The sequence below is a fragment of the Schistocerca americana genome, chromosome 1, assembly GCF_021461395.2.
Source record: "Schistocerca americana isolate TAMUIC-IGC-003095 chromosome 1, iqSchAmer2.1, whole genome shotgun sequence".
NCBI lineage: Eukaryota > Metazoa > Arthropoda > Insecta > Orthoptera > Acrididae > Schistocerca > Schistocerca americana.
Genome location: NC_060119.1, coordinates 686,870,500 through 686,896,227, shown reverse-complemented (window position 1 = coordinate 686,896,227; position 25,728 = coordinate 686,870,500). Strand labels below are relative to the sequence as shown.

Below are 25,728 nucleotides of genomic sequence, written 5' to 3'. Positions count from 1 at the left end.
ACAACAAAGGACAGTAAATATTGATTTAATTTGTTTGAAAACGTTTAATTAAAACAAACAACTACCATACAGTGCAGAAATAATGTGACACACACACACACACACACACACACACACACACACACACACACATAAAGAAAGAGAGCGTGTGTGTTTAAGGACATTAGTAAATAAAGTCGCATTAAATAAATGAACGTCCCCGTCAAATATCTGTAATGTGTAATACAATAACAAAGGGAAAATAACATATCTATGAACAAATACGAGATTATTATTGCATGCAGTTAATTCCGTTGCAATCTCCACATTTCAGTTACTACACCTGCATAACTATTGCAGTTGAAATGTCCAGACAAGTAGTTCCGGATATTGAGGTTTTATACCGTAACTTTATGGCAGCTGAATTCCATATTAATATACTACATTTCACGAACCTTTTGCAAGTGAGCAGGATAAGCGGGAAAAATTGATGGACAGCATCTTCCCTAATGCGTATTGACGAAAGTGATGTTCAATATCTTCCTCCCGGAAATGCTGTGAACATATTTTACTGCACTTGGTTGGTTTCCAATCCTTCCTTCTCAAATCGTTCACCCAGAGAGCTTTTCGCGTTGGATTGATAGGAAATCTAAAGTCAGATCACAGAAATAAAACCACACAGTAAGACTTTACGGTGCATCAGAATTTCAAGTATATATAAGAAAATAGCGCTTAAATAAATCCACTTACGAATGAAATGTGATTTGTTTAAACTTTAGACCACAATCAGAACTATTAGTACACCCGTAAGCGACGCAAGCCGGCATTTTTTTATCAAAATACTTCACGACTATACGGAGTCAAACCACCAGAAGCGAATGTTTTGGGGTAGCTAACATGGCGGATCTTCACTTGGGTCGGCTTCAAGTTTGTGACGTCATGACAACTCCTCTTATTTTTACCTCCATGTTCCAGACACGTATTTTCCTCCATTTCCACTCGGGAATCTGTCCCTGCAATTTGTCGGTTTTATTAATGTTCGTCCTGTTTGATCACATGCGGTACGCGTCTCTAACAAAGACACTGTGTGTTCTGTTTTCCGGCAGTGAACGGGGAGTACATCACATCGTGCAATCACGACGACGCAGTCAACATCCTGCGCAACGCGGGAGACCTCGTCATGCTGACCGTGAAGCACTACCGAGCCGCCACGCCGTTCCTCCAGAAGAGCTGTAAGTACAGACTGCCTCTCGAGCAGAAATACTGCCAACAGCGTAAACTGATCACTGATTTCATCAAACGACTCTGGAACTTTGCGGGGATGTAATAAGCGGCTTCATATTGATCGAATGAGACTGCGATCGTTATGGCGATATTTTTTATTCTTCTAACCTCTTGATTAGACGAAGAACGGAAACTTTTTTTCAAAGTGCCTCTAGACATTTTCTTTGACAACCCATGTTTCTACACGAGTCAATGAACAATTGTAAGACACTGCAGCCGTATTCGGGAGAAACGGAGTTCACAGCCCCATCCGCTCTAGCTTACTTAGGATTTCTGTTGTTTTCCTAGATCATCCCAGTTGAATCCACAGCTAGCTTTGGCTCCCTTAAGAAAAGCACCGTTTATTTTCTTCATCGTAATTATTCAAAACTCTAAGAGCTTCATTCGCACATTTCCTTGTCCGATACTTGTCGTATTGATACTTTTCACAGCTACCTTTGGGAGGACCTCTATATTCAGTTGAAGCTAGAGGGACAATCCAGTAACCTACAACAAGCTGATGACTATTTTTGGGAGAATCTGACTTCAAAATGCATTACTTCGTTCTGTGTATCAATTTAGATTAGTTTATCGCAAGTAGTCTAGTGTTAAGGTAGGTACCGGTTTGCTACCTTTTGAAGCGGTATAGTGGTGTGAAATGGTCTACAGTTCCAACGTGCGCTGGTTTCGCAATTAGTGGCAGCTTTTTCATTACGATAAAAAACTGATAACACATAATTTATTGAAATCTATATTCAAGTTACATTTTTTCTTTAAAAACCCTGTTTACGTCAAAGTACCATCAATGGAAGCGGCCCTGTGGCCGAGCGGTTCTAGGCTCTTCAGTCCGGAACCGCGCTCCTTCTACGGTCGCAGGTTCGAATCCTGCCTCGGGCATGGATGTGTGTGATGTCCTTAGGTTAGTTGGGTTTAAGTAGTTCTAAGTCTAGGGGACTGATGACCTCAGATGTTAAGTCCCATAATGCTTAGGGCCATGTGAACCATCAATGGAAACAAAAGTATACTGTGAGAACTTCAGTGTGACATGCATTACACTTTTCTGTCGCTGCGAATCCAAAAACCATTCATCGCTATACTTCAGCATTGCTGTAAACTATACTACAGCAGTCATCATGGAAAAAATACTAACCTATCAGCATATGATGGTTAAATAGAATTTTAGGAATCGAAGCACGGCATATTGTTGTCCAAGTTTAATTTTGCATTTTAGTAAGTTGTTATATAAGCAATACATGTAGTGTACGATTCAGCTTTCAGTAACATGTGCGTTGGTCTTGATACTTACCATCTGAATTTATTACAAAAATACGCTTTTATTGCTCATTTCTTTTCAGTCCATATGGAAAGCCGTAGATAGTGCAAAACTGGCACAATGTCTTCATGTTACCTTCCACCGCTCATGGTAGTGAAACGATGTACATGTCCCAGTCGGTCGTATGGAATCAGCGCCATACAATGATTCCACGTAGACAAGTGATAGAATGGCAGAAAGGAGCTATCATGTTCGCACGTTTTCATGGCGAATTCGTGGTCGCAGCTGCCCGATTTGCTCATGTATCAAAGCAGACTGTACAACGCGTCTACCGGCAATGGCGTCCACTCGCAGCCATGTAGCACGGCATAATAATAAGTATGGTCGTAAAAATATCCCGACCGACAGTGACCGGAGACGAGACACCCGTCTTGTCCATGTCAACCGGATTGAAAGCCGGCAGGAATTGCTGCTTTCACTGGATGGAAGTCGACCTTAACCACTTTCTGACTGAACATTGCGAAGGGAACTGCACGCAATGGATGTGTGGAGTCGAATACCTCACAAAAGCCATCGCTCGCAGCGGGATAAAAGGAAGTACGTCTTCAACGGCCAAACGACACAGAAACTGATTGCCAACTGGCGGTGTGTAGTGTGGATCGGCGAGTCCCAGTTTTGACTCTTTTCATATCATGTTAGGCGTCGATTCGAACGACCATCCAGCGCGGTGTTTAATCAGCAGTGTGGTCAGAGTGTAGTTCTGTGAGGTTTTGGCGGTATTTGTCGTACCATAAATTGAACACGTATCAGAATGTTTCCTTCAACATTCTTAGTTACCAGGTGTCGCCATTTCTTCATCTTTACAACGAATATGCTGAGGACACTCCCGCCTTCCAAGACGCAGCCATGTTCACAGCAGTCAGTGCATACCAACCAGCTTCTGGTGAACACTCAGGCACCCTGTCGCATCTCGGCTGGGCCCTTAAAGTAATCATAGGGCTATGACAGTGACTATGTGAGTTTTACAAGGAATGTTATGAAAGGTAGGAAGATATTTTCGCTTCGCAAGAGTGACAGGATACAAATTCTGCAGCTACATCTACATCTACATCTACATGGATACTCTTTAAACCACATTTAAGTGCCCGACAGAGGGTTCATCGAACTACCTCCACAATTCTCTATTATTCCAATCTCGTATAGCGCGCGGGAAGAATGAACACCTATATCTTTTCGTACGAGCTCTGATTTCCCCTTATTTTATCTTGGTGATCTTTCCTCGCTATGTAAATCGGTGTCAGCAAAATATTTTTGCATTCGGAGGAGAAAGTTGGTGATTGGAATTTCCGTCGCAACGAAAAACGCCTTTCTTTTAATGATATCCATCCCAAATCCTGTATCATTTCTGTGACTCTCTTTCCCATATTTCGCGATAATACAAAACGTGCTGCCTTTCTTGGAACTCTTTCGATTTACTCAGTCAGTCCTATCTGGTAAGGATCCCACATCGTGCAACAGTATTCTAAAAGTGGACGGACAAGCGTAGTGTTGGCAGTCTCCTTAGTAGGTCTGTTACATTTTCTAAGTGTCCTGCCAATAAAACGCTGTCTTTGGTTAGCCTTCCCCACAACATTTTCTGTGTGTTCCTTCCAATTTAAACTGTTCTTAATTGTAATACTTAGGTGTTTAGTTGGATTTACGGCTTTTAGATTAGACTGATTTTTCTTGTAACCGAAGTTTAACGAGTTTCTTTTAGCACTTATGTGGATGATCTCACACTTTTCTTTATTTAGGGTCAACTGCCACCTTTCGCATCATTCAGATATTTTTCCTAAATCATTTTGCAGCTTGTTTTTATCTTCTGATGACTTTATTAGTCGATAAACGGCAGCGTCATCTGCAAACAACCTAAGACGGTTGCTCAGAGTAGAGTATCTAAGTAGTCAGGATCAAATATTCAGTGATGAGGACGAAGACGTGAAGCACAAATGGAAAAAATTAAAGCGTCATTCAGTATGCCTAAGACAAGTATGTTCCGAGCATGGTCTTGAGGGATGGAAAAGACTCACCGTGCTTTAATATCCTTTTTAGGAAAGTCCTCAGATTCAAGAGAAGACAAAAACTAACTACAGACAAAAGCTGAACAAGCGCAAATGAGCGTCATCAGGACCATATGAAATATCTGTAAAATTGTGCAAAAGTTATGCGAAGGAACATGCTTCCCTTCTAGCAGTAGTGTATCGTAGTTCGCTGGAACAGCGAAGTCTCGCGACTGGAGAAAAGCGCACGTGATTCCCGTTTTCATGAACGGCCGCAGGAGACATCCACACAATTATAGACCTGTATCGTTAATGTAAGTATATTGCAGAATTACAGAACGTGTTTTATGCATACAAATTATGACGTTTTTGGAGAACGAAAATCTCCTCTATGAAAATCAATATGGATCCGCAAATAGAGATCTTGCGAAACTCAGCTCGATCTGTTCCCCATGAGATCCATAGCGCCGTGACCAGCGGCGCTCAGGTTGAAGCCGTGTTCCATGCCTTCATGAAGGTATTTGACAGCTTCTCACACTGTCGTTTAGTGGAAAAAATAACAGCATATCGAGTATCAGATTAGATTTGAGACTGGATTCACAGTTTCCTTGCAGATAGCACTCAGCCCGTCGCTCTTAACGGAACAAAATCTACAGATGTACAGGTAATTTCCGAAGTACCCCAGGGAAGTGTGATAGGACCGTTATTCTTTACAATGCATAAAATTATCTAGTAGACAGTGTCGGATGCTCTTTAGGACTGTTCGCACATGATGCGGCTGTCTGTATCGGAGACAGTATTGATTTGCAGAATGACCTGCAGAGAACTGATTAATTTTGCAGGCTCTGGCAGTTGACTGTGAATGTAAATAAACGTAACATACCGCGCATACGTAGTAAACGAAATCCACTACCGTACAACTTACACTATTGATGACAAATTGCTGGAAGTAGTATCTACGTAAAAGATGGTTCAAATGGCTCTGAGCACTATGGGACTTAACATCTGTGGTCATCAGTCCCCTAGAACTTAGAACTACTTAAACCCAACTAACGTAAGGACAGCACACACATCCATGCCCGATTCAGGATTCTAACCTGCGACCGTAGCGGTCACGCGGTTCCAGACTGAAGCGCCTAGAACCACAAAGCCAAACCAAAAGATCTAGGAGTAACTATCTAGAACGGCCTTAAATAGAAAGACCACATAAAAGAAATAATGGGAAAAGCAGGTGCCAGACTGAGATTCATAGGAAGAATCCTAAAGAAATGTAATTCATCGACGAAGGAAGTGGCTTTATTAGGTGCTCGTTGACCGATTATTGAGTATTGTTCGTCAATATGGTACCCTCACTAGGTGCGTCTGGTAGAAGAGACAGAGAAGAGCGGCACGTTTCGTCACTGGACCGTTTGGTCGGCATGAGAGTGTTACCGAGATGACCAACACAGCCTATTGGCAGGCGTTACAAGAGAGGCGTGCATCTCAAATACGTTTACTATTGAAATTTCGAGAAAGCACTTCCCGGGAAGAATCGGTTTACATATTACTTCCTCCCACATACTTCCCTCGTAATGGTCACAACAAGAATATTCGATAAATTAGAGCCAATAGAGAGGCTTGCCGACCATGATTTTTCCCACGCGCCATTCGCGAGTGGAACAGGGTAGGGGGTTTCAGTTAGTGGTGCTAGAAGTAACATCCGCCACACACCATTAGGTGGCTTGCGGTGTGTGATGTAGAAGTACAGCAACCGATCTCAGTCCTCCAGAGAAGTATCACGTTATTTGGAACAGCGGATAAAACATAGCAATGAACATCCTAGTACTTCGATAGCTCTTCGGGATTTAACTGTCAATGAGTGGTTCAAATGGCTCTGAGCACTATGGGACTTAACAGCTGAGGTGATCAGTCCCCTAGTACTTAGAACTACTTAAACCTAACTAACCTAAGGACATCACACACATCCATGTCCGAGGCAGGATTCGAACCTGCGACCGGAGCGATCGCGCGATTCCAGACTGAAGTGCCTAGAACCGTTCGGCCACTACGGCCGGCTCAATGAGTGGCTTCAGCTGAATATTACATATCAGAAGAAGCTTGTGGCCATTATCAAGGCTAGAATTGGTGTTACTCTGTATTAGAGTTATATCTTCTGGGGTGATTGATTTTTTGTCTGGTTTTCTGACTTGGTTAAGTTATATTCCAAATGTTTCTCGCCTCATCTGTAGACGTTCTGCTTCCTGTTATACAAGACTGTCCCTGACTCGATGAACTGCTTTTCCTGTCTTAGTTGCATCAAACTACGAAATCCTATAATACATCCTTCCCACTATTTCAGGTGTGCAGTCTGTTGCGCAGTTCCCCAAACACAATATATCGAGAGAGGCGGCGCAGTTGTCAACAAGCGGCACGCGTTATGGAGAAGCGGAATAAAATTTCCTTCCAGCCTTTCTGTTATAGTATTTCAGTGGCTTCCTTGTCCGCCCCCGGTAGCTGAGTGGTCAGCGTGACATAATCTCAGCCGGCCGGTGTGGTCGAGCGGTTCTAGGCGCTTCAGTCCGGAACCACACGACTGTTACGGTCGCAGGTTCGAATCCTGCCTCGGGCATGGATGTGTGGGTGTCCTTAGGTTAGTTGGGTTTAAGTAGTTCTAAGTTCTAGGGGACTGATGCCCTCAGATGTTAAGTCCCATACTGCTCAGAGCCATTTGAACCGTTTGACATAATCTCAGTCCTAAGGGCCCGGGTTCGATTCCCGGCTGGGTCGGAGATTTTCTCCGCTCAGGGACTGAGTGTTGTCCTACTCATCATCATTCCATCCCCATCGACGCGCAAGTCGCCGAAGTGGCGTCAAATCGGAAGATTTGCACCCGGTGAACGGTCTACCCGACGGGAAGCCCTAGTCACACGACATTTACCTCTATTTAGTGGCTTCCTTTGCTCACTTTAGTTAAATCTTAGTGTTTTTCCTAGAATGAGGTAACTCATTCTTGTCCGATGGGATCTGCTATCTGAATGGTAACCCACAGCCTTTGCTACTCACATTTCGAGAGTTTAAACAGGCTCACTTTGTACTGACATCTACTTTTTCTCTGCAACTTGTGTAACTCATTAGATTTTTTGTTACCTTCCCAGTTCGTTACCAAGGCCCTTAAGGGGTATTTCTTTCAGGAACAACATAGTCTTGAGTCATCGTCCCTTGCCCTTGCCTCTGAACAACAGACTTCAATAATATAGATAGCATTGCAGACAGAAAAACGATACGTGGCCTTTCAAATAGTCAAGAAGGTTCATTTATACGTACATTTATTAATACGAGGGCTATTCTTTTGTTCAGAGTCAGATCGCCCGTGAAATGTAAAGCACAAAGAAACTCAAAAATGTTTTCCTTGAAATGTTTACCTACACATTCCAGTTATCAACCTATGCAGTCATCACTCCGATTTAAATATTTTGTCGTAGCGTTGTACCAACTCTCCGATACCCTCACAGAAGGCAGCCGCCTGGGCTCTCCGCATATTCTCTACACTGACCTGCAGCTCGTTGTCTGTGCAAGAAAAATTGTCCTTGTATCTAGCGTTTCATACGAGCAAAGAGATGAAAAACAGAGGGGGACCAAATCCGGCTGTGTACTGGGCGATCAAACACATCCCATCGAAAAACTGCGCGAGCGTCTTTGTTGCAGCTGGAGAGTGCGGCCGTGCATTGTCAGGAAGAAGGACAATGTATAGTGGCAACATTCCTCTTCGCTCGTTCTGAATTGCTCTTCGTGGACGATTTTCTCGAATCCCTGATTCACTCGCTGAACAGATCTTCGCCTTCCTTCCTTCCCAGGCCGCCTGCTCCATAAACATCTGTACAGCCTACTTCAAAGTTCCTGCATCACTGCCGCACTTTGCTGACATTTACTTTGTGTGGTTTGCATGAAATCAGGCAGAGTTCCTCAGCATGAAGAAATCAAATAACTGCATGCACTTTACACTTGCTGAGAGACTTCTGGCATCTTCACGTGTTCACTGTGCGCTCAGAACTGAAAAGTGTGACGTGACGCGGTCGGCGGTCATATTACGGACACTGCGCAGCACATCTACACAAGGCTCCATCGGATTTCACTGTGTTTTTTTTTTTAAATACCCTTCGTACATTAAGTGTTTATTATTCACCATCTATACTCATCTAGTTAATATTCATGAGCCGGCTTCCTATCCAATAACATGTAGCTTAGTAGAGTCTCTTTTAATGCCATTAGTCAATATTCTCTGTCGTTCAGAGGAGGTAAGGACACTGGGAAAAGTTATTGACACCTAGAAGGTATAACGGTAACACCTCCTAATACCGTTTCTGCACTTGATAATGGACTCAATTCTACCACGAAAAGCGTCCCACAGTTTTTTCTTGTATTCCGTAACTAGCTGAAGCCACTCATTCACGATTTGATCACGTAAAGATATTAAATTGCAGAGAATTTGACTAACACTTTTCACCCAATGTTCCAATGCCGGACATTTTTTGGAGTTTTAAGATCGGGTGATTTAACGGGCCAGTCGATGTGCGACATGGTACATGAGCCTTCGTCAAACCAGGAAAGTATGCACGCAGTTCTGTTAACAAAACTGTTGTCATCTTGGAAATGCTCACATCATACTAAAATGGTTCAAATGGCTCTGAGCACTATGGGACTCAACATCTTAGGTCATAAGTCCCCTAGAACTTAGAACTACTTAAACCTAACTAACCTAAGGACATCACACACATCCATGCCCGAGGCAGGATTCGAACCTGCGACCGTAGCAGTCCCACGGTTCCGGACTGCGCGCCTAGAACCGCGAGCTCACATCATACTCATCATGATGATGTAGAAGAAAGCGTAATAAACATGGTCACTGACAAGTTGAAATATACGTTGAGTTTCATGTCCGAGATAACCTGGAAGAGTGTTTCAAACTTGGGGTACGGAAAACAACGGCAAGCCGGAAGCACCTCAGACCTCCATACACCGGGGGTTAAACGACTGACTGGGCCAGTCGCTGTGCTCGACGTCTCGCTTGATTTGAAAAGGGTGAAACCGCGTTTCGCGAACCACACTACACGCCTCCAGTCAGCTGCTGTGTAGATCTGTGTTGCGTGGCCCATCGAATTCGGACAGCCTGACGTGCCTCAGTGAGCTATGGCATTTTGCGAGGTACCCTACTCCAAATGCTTCTTGCCTTCCAGCTGGCTGAGTTGGACCTGCAATCACTGCCAGCAGCAAATCCTGTCTCGTTTGAAACCGACCTTCATTAACAGGGAGTGCCGTTCCTTCTTGGTCCCTGTCCGATAGCATCTTTTTGCGATTACTTTTTTAATGCCATTTTACACGGCTGCGAGTGCCACACCTTTACTAGTAGTCTCGCAGGACAGACCACGTGACAGACGAATGAATCGGGCAACTTCATTCAAGATGCGCAAAACTATAGACCTATATCTCTGACATCGATCTGTTGTAGAATTTTAGAACATGTTTTTTGCTCGCGTATCATGTCATTTCTGGAAGCCCAGAATCTACTCTGTAGGAATCACCATGGATTCCTGAAACAGCGATCTTGTGAGACCCAACTCGCTTTTTTTGTTCATGAGACCCAGAAAATATTAGATACAGGCTTCCAGGTAGATGCCATTTTCCTTGACTTCCGGAAGGCGTTCGATACAGTTTCGCACTGTCGCCTGATAAACAAAGTAAGAGCCTACGGAATATCAGACTAGCTGTGTGGCGCGATTGAAGAGTTTTTAGCAAACAGAACACAACATGTTGTTCTCAATGGAGAGACGTCTACAGACGTTAAAGTAACCTCTGGCGTGCCACAGGGGAGTGTTACGGGACCATTGCTTTTCACAATATATATATATATATATATATATATATATATATGACCTAGTGGATAGTGTCGGAAGTTCCATGCAGCTTTTCGCGGATGATGCTGTAGTATACAGAGAAGTTGCAGCATTAGAAAATTGCAGCGAAATAGCGGAAGATCTGCAGCGGATAGGCACTTGGTGCAGGGAGTGGCAGCTGATCCTTAACATAGACAAATGTAATGTATTGCGAACACATAGAACGAAGGATCATTTATTGTATGATTATATGATAGCGGAACAAACAGTGGTAGCAGTTACTTCTGTAAAATATCTGGGAGTATGCGTACGGAACGATTTGAAGTGGAATGATCATATAAAATTGATTGTTAGTGAGGCGGGTACCAGGTTGAAATTCATTGGGAGAGTCCTTAGAAAATGTAGTCCATCAACAAAGGAGGTGGCTTACAAAACACTCGTTCGACCTATACTTGAGTATTGCTCATCAGTGTGGGATCCGTACCAGGTCGGGTTGACAGAAGAGTCAGAGAAGATCCAAAGAAGAGCGGCGCGATTCGTCACAGGATTATTTGGTAAGCGTGGTAGCGTTACGGAGATGTTTAGCAAACTCAAGTGGCAGACTCGGCAAGAGAGGCGCTCTACATCGCGGTGTAGCTTGCTGTCCAGGTTTCGAGAGGGTGCGTTTCTGGATGAGGTATCGAATATATAGCTTCCCCCTACTTATACCTCCCCAGGAGATCACGAATGTAAAATTAGAGAGATTAGAGCGCGCACGGAGGCTTTCCGGCAGTCGTTCTTCCCGCGAACCACACGCGACTGGAACAGAAAAGGGAGGTAATGACAGTGGCACGTAAAGTGCCCTCCGCCACACACCGTTGGGTGGCTTGCGGAGTATAAATGTAGATGTAGAAGATGTGGTCGTAGTCACGTCTTCTTTCTGACATTCTATTACCTGTCCACGTCGACCCATCTTACTGTGTTTATTCCATACAACGGACTGACACATACACGCCAACCACGTCAACACTGGAGGGTCTTATGACCGCTTAGTATCACTTCTACCCCGTATAAAGAGACCAGTGTGCTCTTTTAAGAGGATGACAACTATTTTGTTCTGTGAATCTAATGTTTATTATTCTGACAGCATTTTCCACAAGGCTCTAACTCTTCCGAACGCCCACTGCTCGTTTAACGCTGTACCGATTGGCAAACACTGCACCAACTCAATATACTACCACTCCGCTAGCTCAGTCACACATCCGCCTGATTCGTTCAGCAGTTGCTGCACTACGGCTGTGTTTAAAACTTATGTTTCCTGAATGAGATTTTCACTCTGCAGTGAAGTGAACGCTGATATGAAACTTCCTGGCAGATTAAAACTGTGTGCCGGACGAAGACTCGAACTCTGAACCTTTGCCTTTCGCGGGCAAGTCCTCTACCAGGAAGTTTCATATCAGCGCACACTCCGCTGCAGAGTGAAAATCTCATTCTGGAAACATCCCCAGGCTGTGGCTAAGCCATGTCTCCGCAATATCCTTTTTTTCCAGGAGTGCTAGTTCTGCAGGTTCGCAGAAGAACTTCTGTGATGTTTGAAAGGTAGGAGACGAGGTACTGGCAGAATTGAAGCTATGAGGAGGGGTCGTGTGTCGTGCTTGGGTAGCTCAGCTGGTAGAGCACTTGCCCGCGAAAGGCAAAGGTTCCGAGTTCGAGTCGCGGTCCGGCACACAGTTTTAATCTGCCAGAAAGTTTCAAAACTTATGTTGTCTATCCATGCCCAAAACATGTTTCCGTGTATATTTATGAACACAAACTGAAAAAAATTAAACGCAGAGCTGCCTTACACCAAACTTGTGATGTCATCATCGATAGGGCATTCATGTCTAGCCTTCTGTATTTCAGCGCTATGGGAACTTCTGTAGCCAAATAACTTACAAGGGAACATTCCCAAGTGTCAGTAAACGACCTGGATGAAACATGACGGATCGGTAAAGGGGGCAAATTATTGCAACAAGCATTGTTTTGTTTGTGCCAAACACACTTTTGCGGGATAAAACACGCTCCGGAAGGCAATTTGACATTTTGGTTTTAGAGGGAATATCTCCGAACAGACGATACATAAAATATATTTTTCGTATAAAAGTTGACCTCTAATTAATGTTCTTGAAAACTGTATAATCAACTTTTGTAATAATCTGAAATTTTGCAAAACACCCTAGCAACATTAATCGATTATAAGAAACGAAAACTTTTGTTACAACAAAATTAAAGAAGCTTTCAAGCCACATGCATTCTTGTGTAATAAAGCTGCTTTCTGGAATACCGTCTTTGGAAGAAAGCTCTACACAGTGTGCTGACTGGGTAGTCAAAGTATCTAAACATTCACTACAATTCTAATTATTTATTTTACTTATATTTGATTTATGTTATCTTACATTTATGTTTTTTATAGTTCACATTATACATACGTGTATTTTGTTACATGAAAATGGTAAGTAACTCATTAATATGATAATCTGTAAAGAAATGCTTAAAACAATATCTTTTTATACGATGCACATAAAATGGACGAAATTTCTTCACGTAATATACACGACGCAGAGGACAATGTAAAACAAAAAGTTCAGCAGGATTTCAAATTATCACGGGTGATATTCTAAATATCCAGATTTGTATGAGACATATTTCATTACTTAGGAAAGCCTTGACGAAGAGAATTGATTCTGTAACAATGATTGCGGCTTGATTAGACTGTTTCTCAAGTGGAGATTGACATCATAATCATTCAGTAGCACTAGATCTGAAAGTCTTCTCACTACGTTCTTCCAGCATCGGATGCCGTATATGTTTCACGGCTGTACCTGTGCCAGTGAGCCCTTTGGAATCACCATATGTTTCTTGTCCTCGCGCACGATGCTCAAAACCGCTTTTATCACACTAAGCACCCGCCTTTCCATAGTTTTAAAAGAAACTATTGGTGAGTCTGGACCGAGAAGTCGAGAATCTCTTTTAGGAGCTCCAAATGTTCTGGTAACAGCATCGAAATCTGGTAAACAAATGTCTGACCAGGTCAAAAGATAATTGTAAGATGTTTTCTTTCCTAGTGAGGGAGAAATATTTGTATCATTGTCAGATTCTTGCGATGGTCAAGAAGAAATAATAGTTTAGAGCATTGTAACACAGTACAAGGAACCTGTCTATCTGCTGATTGCAAAGGACTAGACGGCAGTGGCACAGTCGTAGGAGATATACAGCTTTCGATCCTGGAAGAACTTTGCAAGAAAACTTTCAGATCTAGTTCTGTTGAATGATTATGATGTCAGTCTCCATCTGAAAAACAATATGATCACGCCGCAGTCATTAGTATATAATCAATTCTCTTCGCCAAGGTTTCCTTAGTACTGAAATATGCCTGATACAAATCTGGATAGTTAGAGGATCACCCGTGACAATTTGAAATCCTGGTGAATTTTGTTTTATATTGTCCTCTACATCGAGCATATTACTTGAAGAAATTTCGTCCATTTTATGTGCATGGTACAAAACACGTTTTTTTAGCATTTCTTTACAGATTATCATTATTGTAATTGTTTCTATTATATTAATGAGTTACTTATTATTTTCAAGTACCAAAATACACTTTAGTAAACCATAAACTAAAACACATAAATCCAAAATAACTATTTAAAACATGAAACAAATATAAGTAAAATACATAATTAGAATTGTAGTGAATGTTTAGATATTTTTATCGGGGATGCTGAAAATATCCCGTCAGCCCATTGTGTACATCTTATTTTCCAAAAATGGTATTTCAGAAGCCAGCTTTATTACACAGGGCTATCTGTGGCTTGAAAGCTTCTTTAACTTATGATGTAACAAAAGTTTTCAACTTTTAAAATTAATTAATGGTGGCAGGGTATTTTGCAAAACTTCAAAGTATTACAAAATATAATTACATATACCATTTTCAAGAGCATTAATTACATATAAACATTTGTATGAAAACCATTTTTATATACTGAATCGCCAAAGAAACTGGTATAGGCACGTATATTCAAATACAGATATATGTAAACAGGCAGAATAAGGCCCTGCGATCGGCAACATCTATATAAGACAACAAGCATCTCGCACAGTTGTTAGATCGGTTCCTGCTGCTACAATGGTAAGTTATCAAGATTTAAGTGAGTTTGAACGTGATGTTGTAGTCGGGGCACGGGCGATGGGACATAGCATCTCCGAGGGAGCGCTGAAGTGGGGATTTTCCCGTACGACCATTTCATGAGTGTACCGTGAATATTAGGAATCAGGTAAAACGTCAAATCTCCGATATCGCTGCGAACGGAAAAAGATCCTGCAAAAGCGGCACCAGTGACGACTAAAGAGAATCGTTCAACGTGACGGAAGAGCAGCACTTCCGCAAATTGCTGCAGATTTCAATGCTGGGTCACCAACAAGTGTCAGCGTGTGAACCATTGAACGAATCATAATTGATATAGGCTTTCGGCAGTCGTGTGCCGTTGATGACTGCACGACACAAAGCTTTACGCCTCACTTGGGCCCGTCAACACCGAAATTGGACTGTTGATGATTGGAAACATGTTTCCTGGTCGGACGAGTCTCATTTCAAATTGTATCGAGCGGATGGACGTGTAGGCGTATGGAGAAAAGCTCATGAATCCATGAACCCTGAATGTCAGCAGGGGACTGTTAAAGCTGGTGGAGGCTGTGTAATGGTGTGGGGCGTGTGCAGCTGGAGTGATATGGGACCCCTGACATCTCTAGATACAACTCTGGCAGGTGACACTTACGTAAGCAACCTGTCTGATCATCTGCATCCATTCATGTCCATTGTGTATTCCGACGGACTTGGGCAATTCGAGCAGGACAATGCGACACCCACATGCCCATAATTTCTACAGAGTAGCTCCATGAACACTCTTCTGAGTTTAAAAACTTCCGCTGGCCACCGGACTCCGCAGACATGAACATTATTCAACATATCTGGGATGCCTTGCAGCGTTCTGTTCAGAAGAGATCTCCACCCTTCGCACTCTTACTGATTTGTGGACAGCCCTGCTTGATTCATGATGTCAGTTCCCCTCGGCCCTCTTCAGACATTAGTCGAGTCCATGCCACGTCGTGTTACGGCACGTCTGGGTGCTCGCGCGGGCCCTACACGATATTAGGCAGGTGTACCCGTGTCTTTGGCTCTTCAGTGTATATATTCCCTCTAAACCTAAAATGCCAAATTACTTTTCCAGATGTGTTTTGCCCTATAAAAGGTAAATTCGGCACAAACAAAGAAATACGTATTGCGCTGTTGTACACCCTCAACACAAAAAAAATGGTTCAAATGGCTCTGAGCACTATGGGACTCAACTGCTGAGGTCATTAGTCCCCTAGAACTTAGAACTAGTTAAACCTAACCAACCTAAGGACATCACAAACATCCATGCCCGAGGCAGGATTCGAACCTGCGACCGTAGCGGTCTTGCGGTTCCAGACTGCAGCGCCCTTAACCGCACGGCCACTTCGGCCGGCCACACCCTCAACACACCCGACAAGTTTCGTCGAGATAGTTTATAGGCACTTGGGAATGTTCTCTTATTAGTCACGTTATCCCACCATCATTCTGGCGTGCATCTGGGATATTAATCATTCTTGTTCCAGTGTTTCGGCTGACAACCTTACAACCATTCTCAAGGTGAGTCTGTTGTGAGATTTATAAATCACCGGACACCATACACGAATGTATAACAAAAGACAATTTTAGTAACAAGGGTGCCAATCCATAAATAAAAATTTATGCGTCTAGAGCAAAACAAAACCGGCGCAGAGTCATCAAATGCACAGTGCTTACGAAGTATGTTGTTCATTATTATGGATGACATGTGTTGGAATGCCAGACAACGAAGACTTAGAACAATATTTCCTTTGAGAGCGCAGACTTGAAATGAGGATTTTGCGTGAATTGTCGAGCTGGGTACCCTCATCTCAGTGGAGCAGGTTATCTGATAATTGTATTTCCACGGCTTCCTCGACCACTGAATCCCAGTAGGATGAGGCTGTGGCCAGTATCTTAACTTTAATGTAATCCTTGGAATGACCAGTGGAAATAAAATGTTCAGCCCAATGAAAGTGCCTGAACATCACTAAATCGCCACAATCATCCAGAACACCAGAAAATGAATATGCCGAATTAAACACCTGTACAGCCGGAACACACTTTCAAATTCATGCAAGCTTCCATAGTAGCAGAATAATTTTATTGATCACTGAAGGTCACTCAGTCCCGTCTTCATATATGCCACGTACGCCACACTCAGAATATCACGTTCAACCGATAAACCCGTAGGTTCGACTTCAGTTTTACCCCCATTCCACCCCACCCTCTCCCTCCCTCCGGCCCACCAAATGGCTGCAAATAACACCGACTCCCTGATTCCACGATCCCAAATTCCTCCACAAAAATTGTTCTACGTCTAAGAAGAAAAGTGCAAGCTATTTCAGTGACCATACTCTACTGACGCTATTAATATTCCCCTGCAAAGTTCTGTTTTCTGTCTTGGCTTAAGATTATTACCGACAGGTGCTGGAAAACACTCACCACGATGGCAAATTCACTGGCTCTTAAGCCACCATAATAGTCCCTACAAAAATCCATTTAGGTGGATTACGAAACGACTGACCTATCATTTCCCGACTGAACATTCTCTTTGCCCCGTAAACTGTAGACGAAGCCTCCCAGGTCCGGAGAGGAAAAGTGCAGGTTTATCCATATCTACTAGAGGACTTCAAAAAGTAAGGTACACATTATTAAGACAGGCCAAGTAACATTTATTGAGAGCTGCACTACAAGCCAAAGTCATCAAGTCTCTGCAAACAACAATCAGAACTTTCTACCAACCGTTTAGTTTGTCGTCAATAGAAATCAGTTCCTTGGCAACCGAGCCATTCGAGAGCCGCTGTGCTAACGTTCTCATCGTTAAGAAATGTGTCACTGATGTGATTAGTTTTTCGATTGCCTGGACACAGCCATCTGTTATCGACGTCGTTGGTCTTCCTTCCAGATCAGCGATATCCACCTCTGACCGGCCTTGGTCAAATTGTTGTCGACATTTCACTATTGCTGCACGCGACACTGCATTTGACCGTAAATCTGCCTAAAATTTAGATGTTATGACCGCAAGAATCGTACTGTCCCGCATACTAAAGCTTTGTAGTGCGTTTCCAGTTACCAGCCATTTTGTTCGCACACTGTGATGCACCGGTTAACTGTACCACAGAAGATCTGCGTCTGCAGGGAAAGCAGAACATGTACCCTCTTATGACACTAAGCCAGTGTTGTTGCGCAATGGTCTTAGCGTGGGACGATGTGTGTAGTTCACTTTTGAAGTCCCCTCGTACCCCCAAGGTTTCAGAAGACGACTTTGCGAAACATATAAGACATGCAGAAGAATGACACATATCAGTGGGTAGAGCATCTCGCCGAGTTTTGATTAGAAGTACGCTCCTTGACATAGTTTCAAGACCATTCAGGGATAGACCAGTCAGAATATGTAGTGTAGACAAATCATGCACTCCGTACTGTCGTAAAGAATTAGTTCGCACCTGCGGACAGGCAACACAGTGAACAGATTTCCAAAGCGAGCTGTTGTCACTGTGCCCGTCCGGGCACTCAATAACTGAACGCGATTGCTGCCTTTGCGTGTAATGTGAGTTAAAAACCTGTAGATATGCTGTTGGTTGATTTGGGAAAGTGGGGGGGGGGGGGGGGGAGGGAGAGACCAAATGGCGAGGTCATCAGTCCCATCTGAGTAAGGAAGGACGGGGAAGGAAGTCAGCCGTGTCCTTTCACAGAAACCATCCCAGCATTTGCCTTAAACGATTTAGAGAACTCACAGAAAATCTAAATCAGGTTGGCCGGACGCGGGCTTAAACCTCGTCCTCGCGAATGTGAGTCCAGTGCGCTAGTCACTGCGCCATTTAGTTCGGTAGATATGCTATATGCACTGATATGTGTCTGCTTTGTATGTCTTGTAGTTTTCGCGCAATCGTCTTCTGAAATCCTGGTGGTACTTTGGAATTACCCTATATTTAGCAGCTAAATCTTACACTGATTTTATGGCTCGTGACAGAATCACCAATAGCGGCAGTGTATTCATTGCCGTGAAGCATCCACTAATGCCTAATGAGATACAAAAAAAGAGTCTGAATGCAAGTAATATCTCAAATATCTCACAGTCGACCAAATGAACAAATTTCCAAAGGAAATTGCCGTCGCACCGTACCGAGTAATTACGTCCGCGACTTCAGTCAATTCCATCCACGTATTGACTTTTCCTGAATCACAAAGGGCGGCCATATTGAGCACCTGTAATGCGAGTCAAAAACCTGGAGAAATATTTTATCCCCGGATATTCACTGATATTCTAAAGTAATAGAACCCAGTATGTTGTCCTCGATGGTGAGTGTTCATCAGAGACATGATATCGTCAGGAGTGCCCCAGAAAAGTGTGATAGGACCGCTCTTATCTCTATATATGTAAATGATCTAACAGCCACGTTGAGCACTAGTCTGCAGTGGTTTGCTAATGACGCTGTGGTCTATGGGAAGGTATCGAAGTTGAGTGATTGCTGGAGGATCCAAGATGACTTAGACAAAATTTCTAGTTGGTGTGATGAATGGCACTAAATGTAGAAAAGTGTAAGTAAATGCGGATTACTAGCAAAAACAAACCTGTTATGTTTGGACACAGAATTAATATCTGGGCGTAAGGTTGCAGAAGACATGAAATAGAACGAGCATACGAGGATCCTGGTAGGAATGGTCGACTTCAGTTACTTTGGGAGAATTCTAGGAAAGTGTGGTTCATCTGCAAAGGAGACCGCATGTGGGACTCTAGAACGATCTATTCTTGAGTACTGCTCGAGTGTTTGGGATCCGCACCAGTTCTCATTAAAGGAAGACATTGAAGCAATTCAGAGGCGGGCTGCTAGATGGGGTAGGTTCGAACAATATGCAAATGCTACGGAGATGCTTCGGGAACTCAAATAGGAACCCCTGGAAGAAAGACGACATTCTTTAGCAGGGACAGTATTGAGAAAACTTAGAGAACCGGAATTTGAAGCTGACTGCAGAAAGATCCTTCTGCCGCCAACATATATTTCGCTTAAAGTCTATGAAGGTGAGATACGAGAAATTAGGGCCCATACCGACGCATATAGACAATCGCTTCTCCCTCACTCTGTCTGCGAGGGGAACAGGAAACGACAGGTAGTAGCGCAAGATACCCTTCGCAACGCACTGTATGGTGGCATTTGGAGAACGTATGTAGACATAGATAAAGATGAAACTTCCTGGCAGATTAAAACTGTTTGTCAGACCGAGACTCGAACTCGGGGCCTTTGCCTTTCGCGAAAGCTTCTGTAAAGTTTGGAAAGTAGGAGACGAGGTACTGGCAGAAGTAAAGCTGTAAGGACGGGGCGTGAGTCGTGCTTGGGTAGCTCAGAAGGTAGAGCACTTCCCCGCGAAAGGCAAAGGTCCCGAGTTCGAGTCTCCGTGCGGCACACAGTTTTAATCTGCCAGGAAGTTTCATATCAGCGGACACTCCGCTGCAGAGTGAAAATCTCATTCTGGATAGATAAAGGTTTGTGTATTTTCTATATGTCTATTAGTTTTCGGAGAGTTGTTTTCTGAGAGCCCGAAGTTGCTTTAGAATAACTGTGTATGTCACGTAGTGTTTGCTGTGAAACTGAACGGTACCTGGTAATATTCAATTTGGAACCTTTATTAGTAAGTTTGTGTCATCAGAATACAATGCATTTTTTTCAGCCATCGTTTAAAGTGATGTAATTGCACATGGGTACAAGAAGCCAAGCAGCTGAGCATCAAATTAAGAACATAGTAAAATTTGTTTTCCTTTTTCAAGATTTATTTTTTATACCAACATGTGTTTTTACACTACTAGTCATTAAAATTGCCACACAAGAAGAAATGCAGATGATAAACGGGTATTCACTGGACAAATATATTATACTAAAACTGACATGGGATTACATTGGGCCGGCCGCGGTGGTCTCGCGGTTCTAGGCGCTCAGTCCGGAACCGCGCGACTGCTACGGTCGCAGGTTCGAATCCTGCCTCGGGCATGGATGTGTGTGATGTCCTTAGGTTAGTTAGGTTTAAGTAGTTCTAAGTTCTAGGGGACTGATGACCGCAGATGTTAAGTCCCATAGTGCTCAGAGCCATTACATTGGGTGCATAGATCCTGAGAAATCAGTACCCAGAACAAACACCTCTGGCCGTAATAACGGCTCTGATACGCCTGGGCTTTGAGTCAAACAGAGCTTGGATGGCGTGTACAGATACGGCTACCTATGCAGCTTCAACACGATACCACAGTTCATCAAGAGTAGTGACTGGCGTATTGTGACGAGCCAGTTGCTCGGCCACCATTGACCACACGTTTTCAATTGTTGAGAGATCTGGAGAATGTGCTGGCGAGGGCAGCAGTCGAACATTTTCTGTATCCAGGAAGGCCCGTACAGGACCTGCAACATGCGGTCGTGCATTATCCTGCTGAAATGTAGGGTTATCGCAACGGTCGAATGAAGGGTAGAGCCATGGGTCGTAACACATCTGAAATGTAACGTCCACTGTTCAAAGTGCCGTCAATACGAACGAGAGGTGACCGAGACGTGTAACCATTGGCACCCCATACCATCACGCCGGGTGATAGCCAGTATGGCGATGACGAATATGCGCTTCCAATGTGCGTTCACCGCGATGTCGCCAAACACGGATTCGACCATCATGATGCTGTCAACAGAACATGGATTCATCCGAAAAAATGCCGTTTTGCCATTCGTGCACCGAGGTTCATCATTGAGTACACCATCACAGGCGCTCCTGTCTGTGATGCAGCGTCAAGGGTAACCGCAGCCATGATCTCCGAGCTGATAGTCCATGCTGCTGCAAACGTCGTCGAACTGTTCGTGCAGATGGTTGTTGTCTTGCAAACGTCCCCATCCGTTGACTCTGGGATCGAGACGTGGCTGCACGATCCGTTACAGCCATGCGGATAAGATGCCTGTCATCTCGACTCCTAGTGATACGAGGCCGTTGGGCTCCAGCACGGCGTTCCTTATTACCCTCCTGAACCCACCGATTCCATATTCCGCTAACAGTCATTGGATCTCGACCAACGCGAGCAGCAATGTCGCGATACGATAAACCGCAATCGTGGTAGGCTACAATCCGACCTTTATCAAAGTCGGAAACGTGATGGTACGCATTTCTCCTCCTTACACGAGGCTTCACATCAACGTTTCACCAGGCAACGCCGGTCAACTGCTGTTTGTGTGTGAGAAATCGAACTTACCTGATGTCAGCAAAATGGTTCAAATGGCTCTGAGCAGTATGGGACTTTGTATCTGTGGTCATCAGTCCCCTAGAACTCCGAACTACTTAAACCTAACTAACCTAAGGACATCACACACATCCATGCCCGAGGCAGGATTCGAACCTGCGACCGCAGCAGTCGCGCGGTTCCGGACTGAGCGCCTAGAACCGCTAGACCACCGCGGCCGGCCTGATGTCAGCACATTTTAGGTGTCGCCACCGGCGCCAGCCTTGTGTGAATGCTCGGAAAAGCTAATCATTTTCATATCAAAGCATCCTCTTCCTGTATGTTAAATTTCGCGTCTGTAGCACGTCATCGTCGTGGTGTAGCAATTTTAGTGGCCAGTATTGTAGTTCTTTGTAGCAAACGACCTCTCATAGCTACCAAGGCGGAGGGTCGGTCTGCAGTGTTAATAAATAAGTAATAATGCGCATAAAATGTAAAACTGCCGCACTGCTTGCGTGTGAGCGGTCCGGAGAGTGTAGCGGTGCGGTGGCGGTGTTGGCAGTGCACCGCGAGGAGTCGCCGCTGGACAACGAGAGCGCAAACCAGCTGCGCGCCGAGGACGGCTGGCGGTCGCGCTCGCCCAGCAGCGCCAGCGCCGGCAGCCACAGCCGGCCCACCTCGGACTCCTACTCGCCCAACGGCTCGCAGCGCCGCTGGGTCGACGTCATCACGGGTGAGGCCTCGGCTCGTTGCTCATTTAGCCACTGTCGCTGTCTCTTTACACATTTCTGTTTTGCACCGAGCTCAAAAGTATAGCGCAAATACACTGGTGTCAAAAATCAAAGCAGCAAAAGGAAATTTTGCAAGGTTGCGTTTATTTCGCCACAAAACACTATAAACAGGTCATAGTAACGTACAAACAATTTAAATAATACAGAACGCAAACAGATGCAACAGGCATAAAAGTAGACAAAAATGTTATTAGTTTTTTTTTCAACTTGACGGATTTACACGCACATTCCAACAACTGTTTGATGTGCTCAATATAGTGTATGACCACCTCTGGCAGCAGTACATACCTGAAAACGATTGTCGCACAGATGACAAAATGATAGATATCGAAATAGATGACAGAGGGATAGAAAAACAGTTAAAATCGCTCAAAAGAGGAAAGGCCGCTGGACCTGATGGGATACCAGTTCGACTTTACACATAGTACGCGAAGGAACTTGCCCCCCTACTTGAAACGGTGTACCGTAGGTCTCTAGAACAGCGTAGCGTTCCAAAGGATTGGAAAAGGGTACAGGTCATCCCCGTTTTCAAGAAGGGACGTCGAACAGATGTGCAGAACTCTAGACCTATATCTCTAACGTCGATTAGTTGTAGAATTTTGGAACACGTATTATGTTCGAATGTAATGATTTTTCTGGAGACTAGAAATCTACGCTGTAGGAATCAGCATCGGTTTCGAAAAAGACGGTCGTGTGAAACCCAGCTCGCGCTATTCGTCCACGAGACTCAAAGGGCCTTGGACACGGTTTCCCAGGTAGATGCCGTGCTTCTTGACTTCCGCAAGGCGTTCGATACAGTTCCCAACAGTCGTTTAATGAACAAAGTAAGAGCATATGGACTATCAGACCAATTGTGTGATTGGATTGAAGAGTTCCTAGATAACAGAACGCAGCATGTCATTCTCAATGGAGAGACGTCTTCCGAAGTAAGTGTGATTTCGGGTGTGCCGCAGGGGAGTGTCGTAGAACCGTTGCTATTCACAATATACATAAATGACCTTGTGGATGACATCGGAAGTTCACTGAGGCTTTTTGCAGATGATGCTGTGGTGTATCGAGAGGTTGTAACAATGGAAAATTGTACTGAAATGCAGGAGGATCTGCAGCGAATTGACGCATGGTGCAGGGGATGGCAATTGAATCTCAATGTAGACAAGTGTAATGTGCTGCGAATACATAGAAAGAAATATCCTTTATCATTTAGCTACAATATAGCAGGTCAGCAACTGGAAGCAGTTAATTCCATAAATTATCTGGGAGTACGCATTAGGAGTCATTTAAAATGGAATGATCGTATAAAGTTGATCGTCGGTAAAGCAGATGCCAGACTGAGATTCATTGGAAGAATCCTAAGGAAATGCAATCCGAAAACAAAGGAAGTAGGTTCCAGTACACTTGCTCGCCCACTGCTTGAATATTGCTCACCAGTGTGGGATCCGTACCAGATAGGGTTGATAGAAGAGATAGAGAAGATCCAACGGAGAGCAGCGCGCTTCGCTACAGGATCATTTAGTAACCGCGAAAGCGTTACGGAGATGATAGATAAACTCCAGTGGAAGACTCTGCAGGAGAGATGCTCAGTAGCTCGGTACGGGCTTTTGTTGAAGTTTCGAGAACATACCTTCACCGAGGAGTCAAGCAGTATATTGCTCCCTCCTACGTATATCTCGTGAAGAGACCATGAGGATAAAATCAGAGAGATTAGAGCCCACACAGAGGCATACCGACAATCTTTCTTTCCACGAACAATACGAGACTGGAATAGAAGGCAGAAGCGATAGAGGTACTCAACGTACCCTCCGCCACACACCGTCAGGTGGCTTGCGGAGTGTGAATGTAGATGTAGATGTTGATGTTTGCTGTGAATGATGTCATCAGTATCATGTTGAGGTAATAAAGCCCATTCTTCCTGCAGAGCTGCTTGCAGTCTTGGAAAGTGGTTCGTGGATGCTGACGTGATGCAAGCGGTCTTCCTTGTGCATCCTAGACGTGCTATATGGGATTCAAATCAGGAGAGCGAGGAGGCCACGCCATGCATGCAATATCTTCCAAGAAAACATCAACCACCCGTGCTCTATGAGGTCGAGCAGTCTCGGCCCACAGCACCTCACAACTACCGCAAATGACGTCCCAAGAACTCGTCTCAATACCCGACAGCAGTTAAACCTAGCCGATTAACCCGTACAATTTCATGAATTGGGGTTCGAGTGGTAAACATAATCCCAGCCACACCATCCTCCTCGATATCGGTCTCTTTCCACAATGTTTGAGTTCTGAAATCGTGTTCCACGTTCCCTCCAGATACGAATCTGTGGAGAATCACTTTCATAGCAAATCGGGACTCATTTGTGTAAACAACATTAGCCCACTGTTTGACTGTACAGATGGCATATTGATGACTCCATCTAGGCATTCCCTCCCGTGAAGACCCATCAGAGACAGACACACAGCAGGTCTCTGACAATAAAGGCCACCCTGCAGAAGCCTTCTGCACACCGTTTACTTCGATACAATACATCCAATGGATGCTGCGAGGTCAGATGCCAGTTGCCGTGCGATACTGAGGCGGTACCGTCGTGCCCTTGCAGCCAACTAACAGTCCTCTCTTCTCAAGTCATAAATGGTCGGCTGTGCCCTGTTCTTCGGGATACAGTTTCGGTCTCTATAAACCACCGCCAGAACTATTCACATTAAGCCATAGGGCCACATCGGTTTGCGACTGTCCTTTCTTTCTATGGTGCTCCCGTACAGAGAGCCTGAGCCATACTGCACCGTCTGTGTCTGTGTAAGCAGCGATTGCGAATGTGAGGCTACCAGGCAAACACTACATCAATTCATAGGTGCCCCGACGTTATCGTTGGCATGGTTGTCCGTTGGCCGGAATGCCATCTTCTGTGCAGAACACGATTGTACAGATATCTGATTGACAGTTTGTATGATTATATCGTGAATTAGACACAGGACGGGGAGATAGCGGTTTGTTGCTTTAATTTTGGACACCCGTGTACTTAAAATATGCTTCTGACAACGTGTTCACGGATGATGACACTTCGACCAGCGACAATAAACCCTGCAGACTGCTGTACCCTTTACTGTTACGAACCTTCTTAGGCAACTACATATGTGTACAGACAAGGTAGGGGAGTCTGGGGTGTCCTCCTTCGGGCATGGGCGTGT

General features: G+C 44.2%; 1 protein-coding gene across 1 annotated transcript in view; it reads left to right on the top strand.

Annotated features, from left to right (window-relative positions):
• The window catches only part of LOC124544770 (gamma-1-syntrophin), a 788,763-nt gene that overhangs the window by 668,589 nt on the left and 94,446 nt on the right, over nt 1-25,728 (top strand). Inside the window, exons 4-5 of the mRNA XM_047123450.1 lie at nt 1,086-1,211; nt 22,323-22,493. Coding sequence (XP_046979406.1) covers nt 1,086-1,211; nt 22,323-22,493 — 297 coding nt within the window. The remainder of the gene's footprint in view (nt 1-1,085; nt 1,212-22,322; nt 22,494-25,728) is intronic.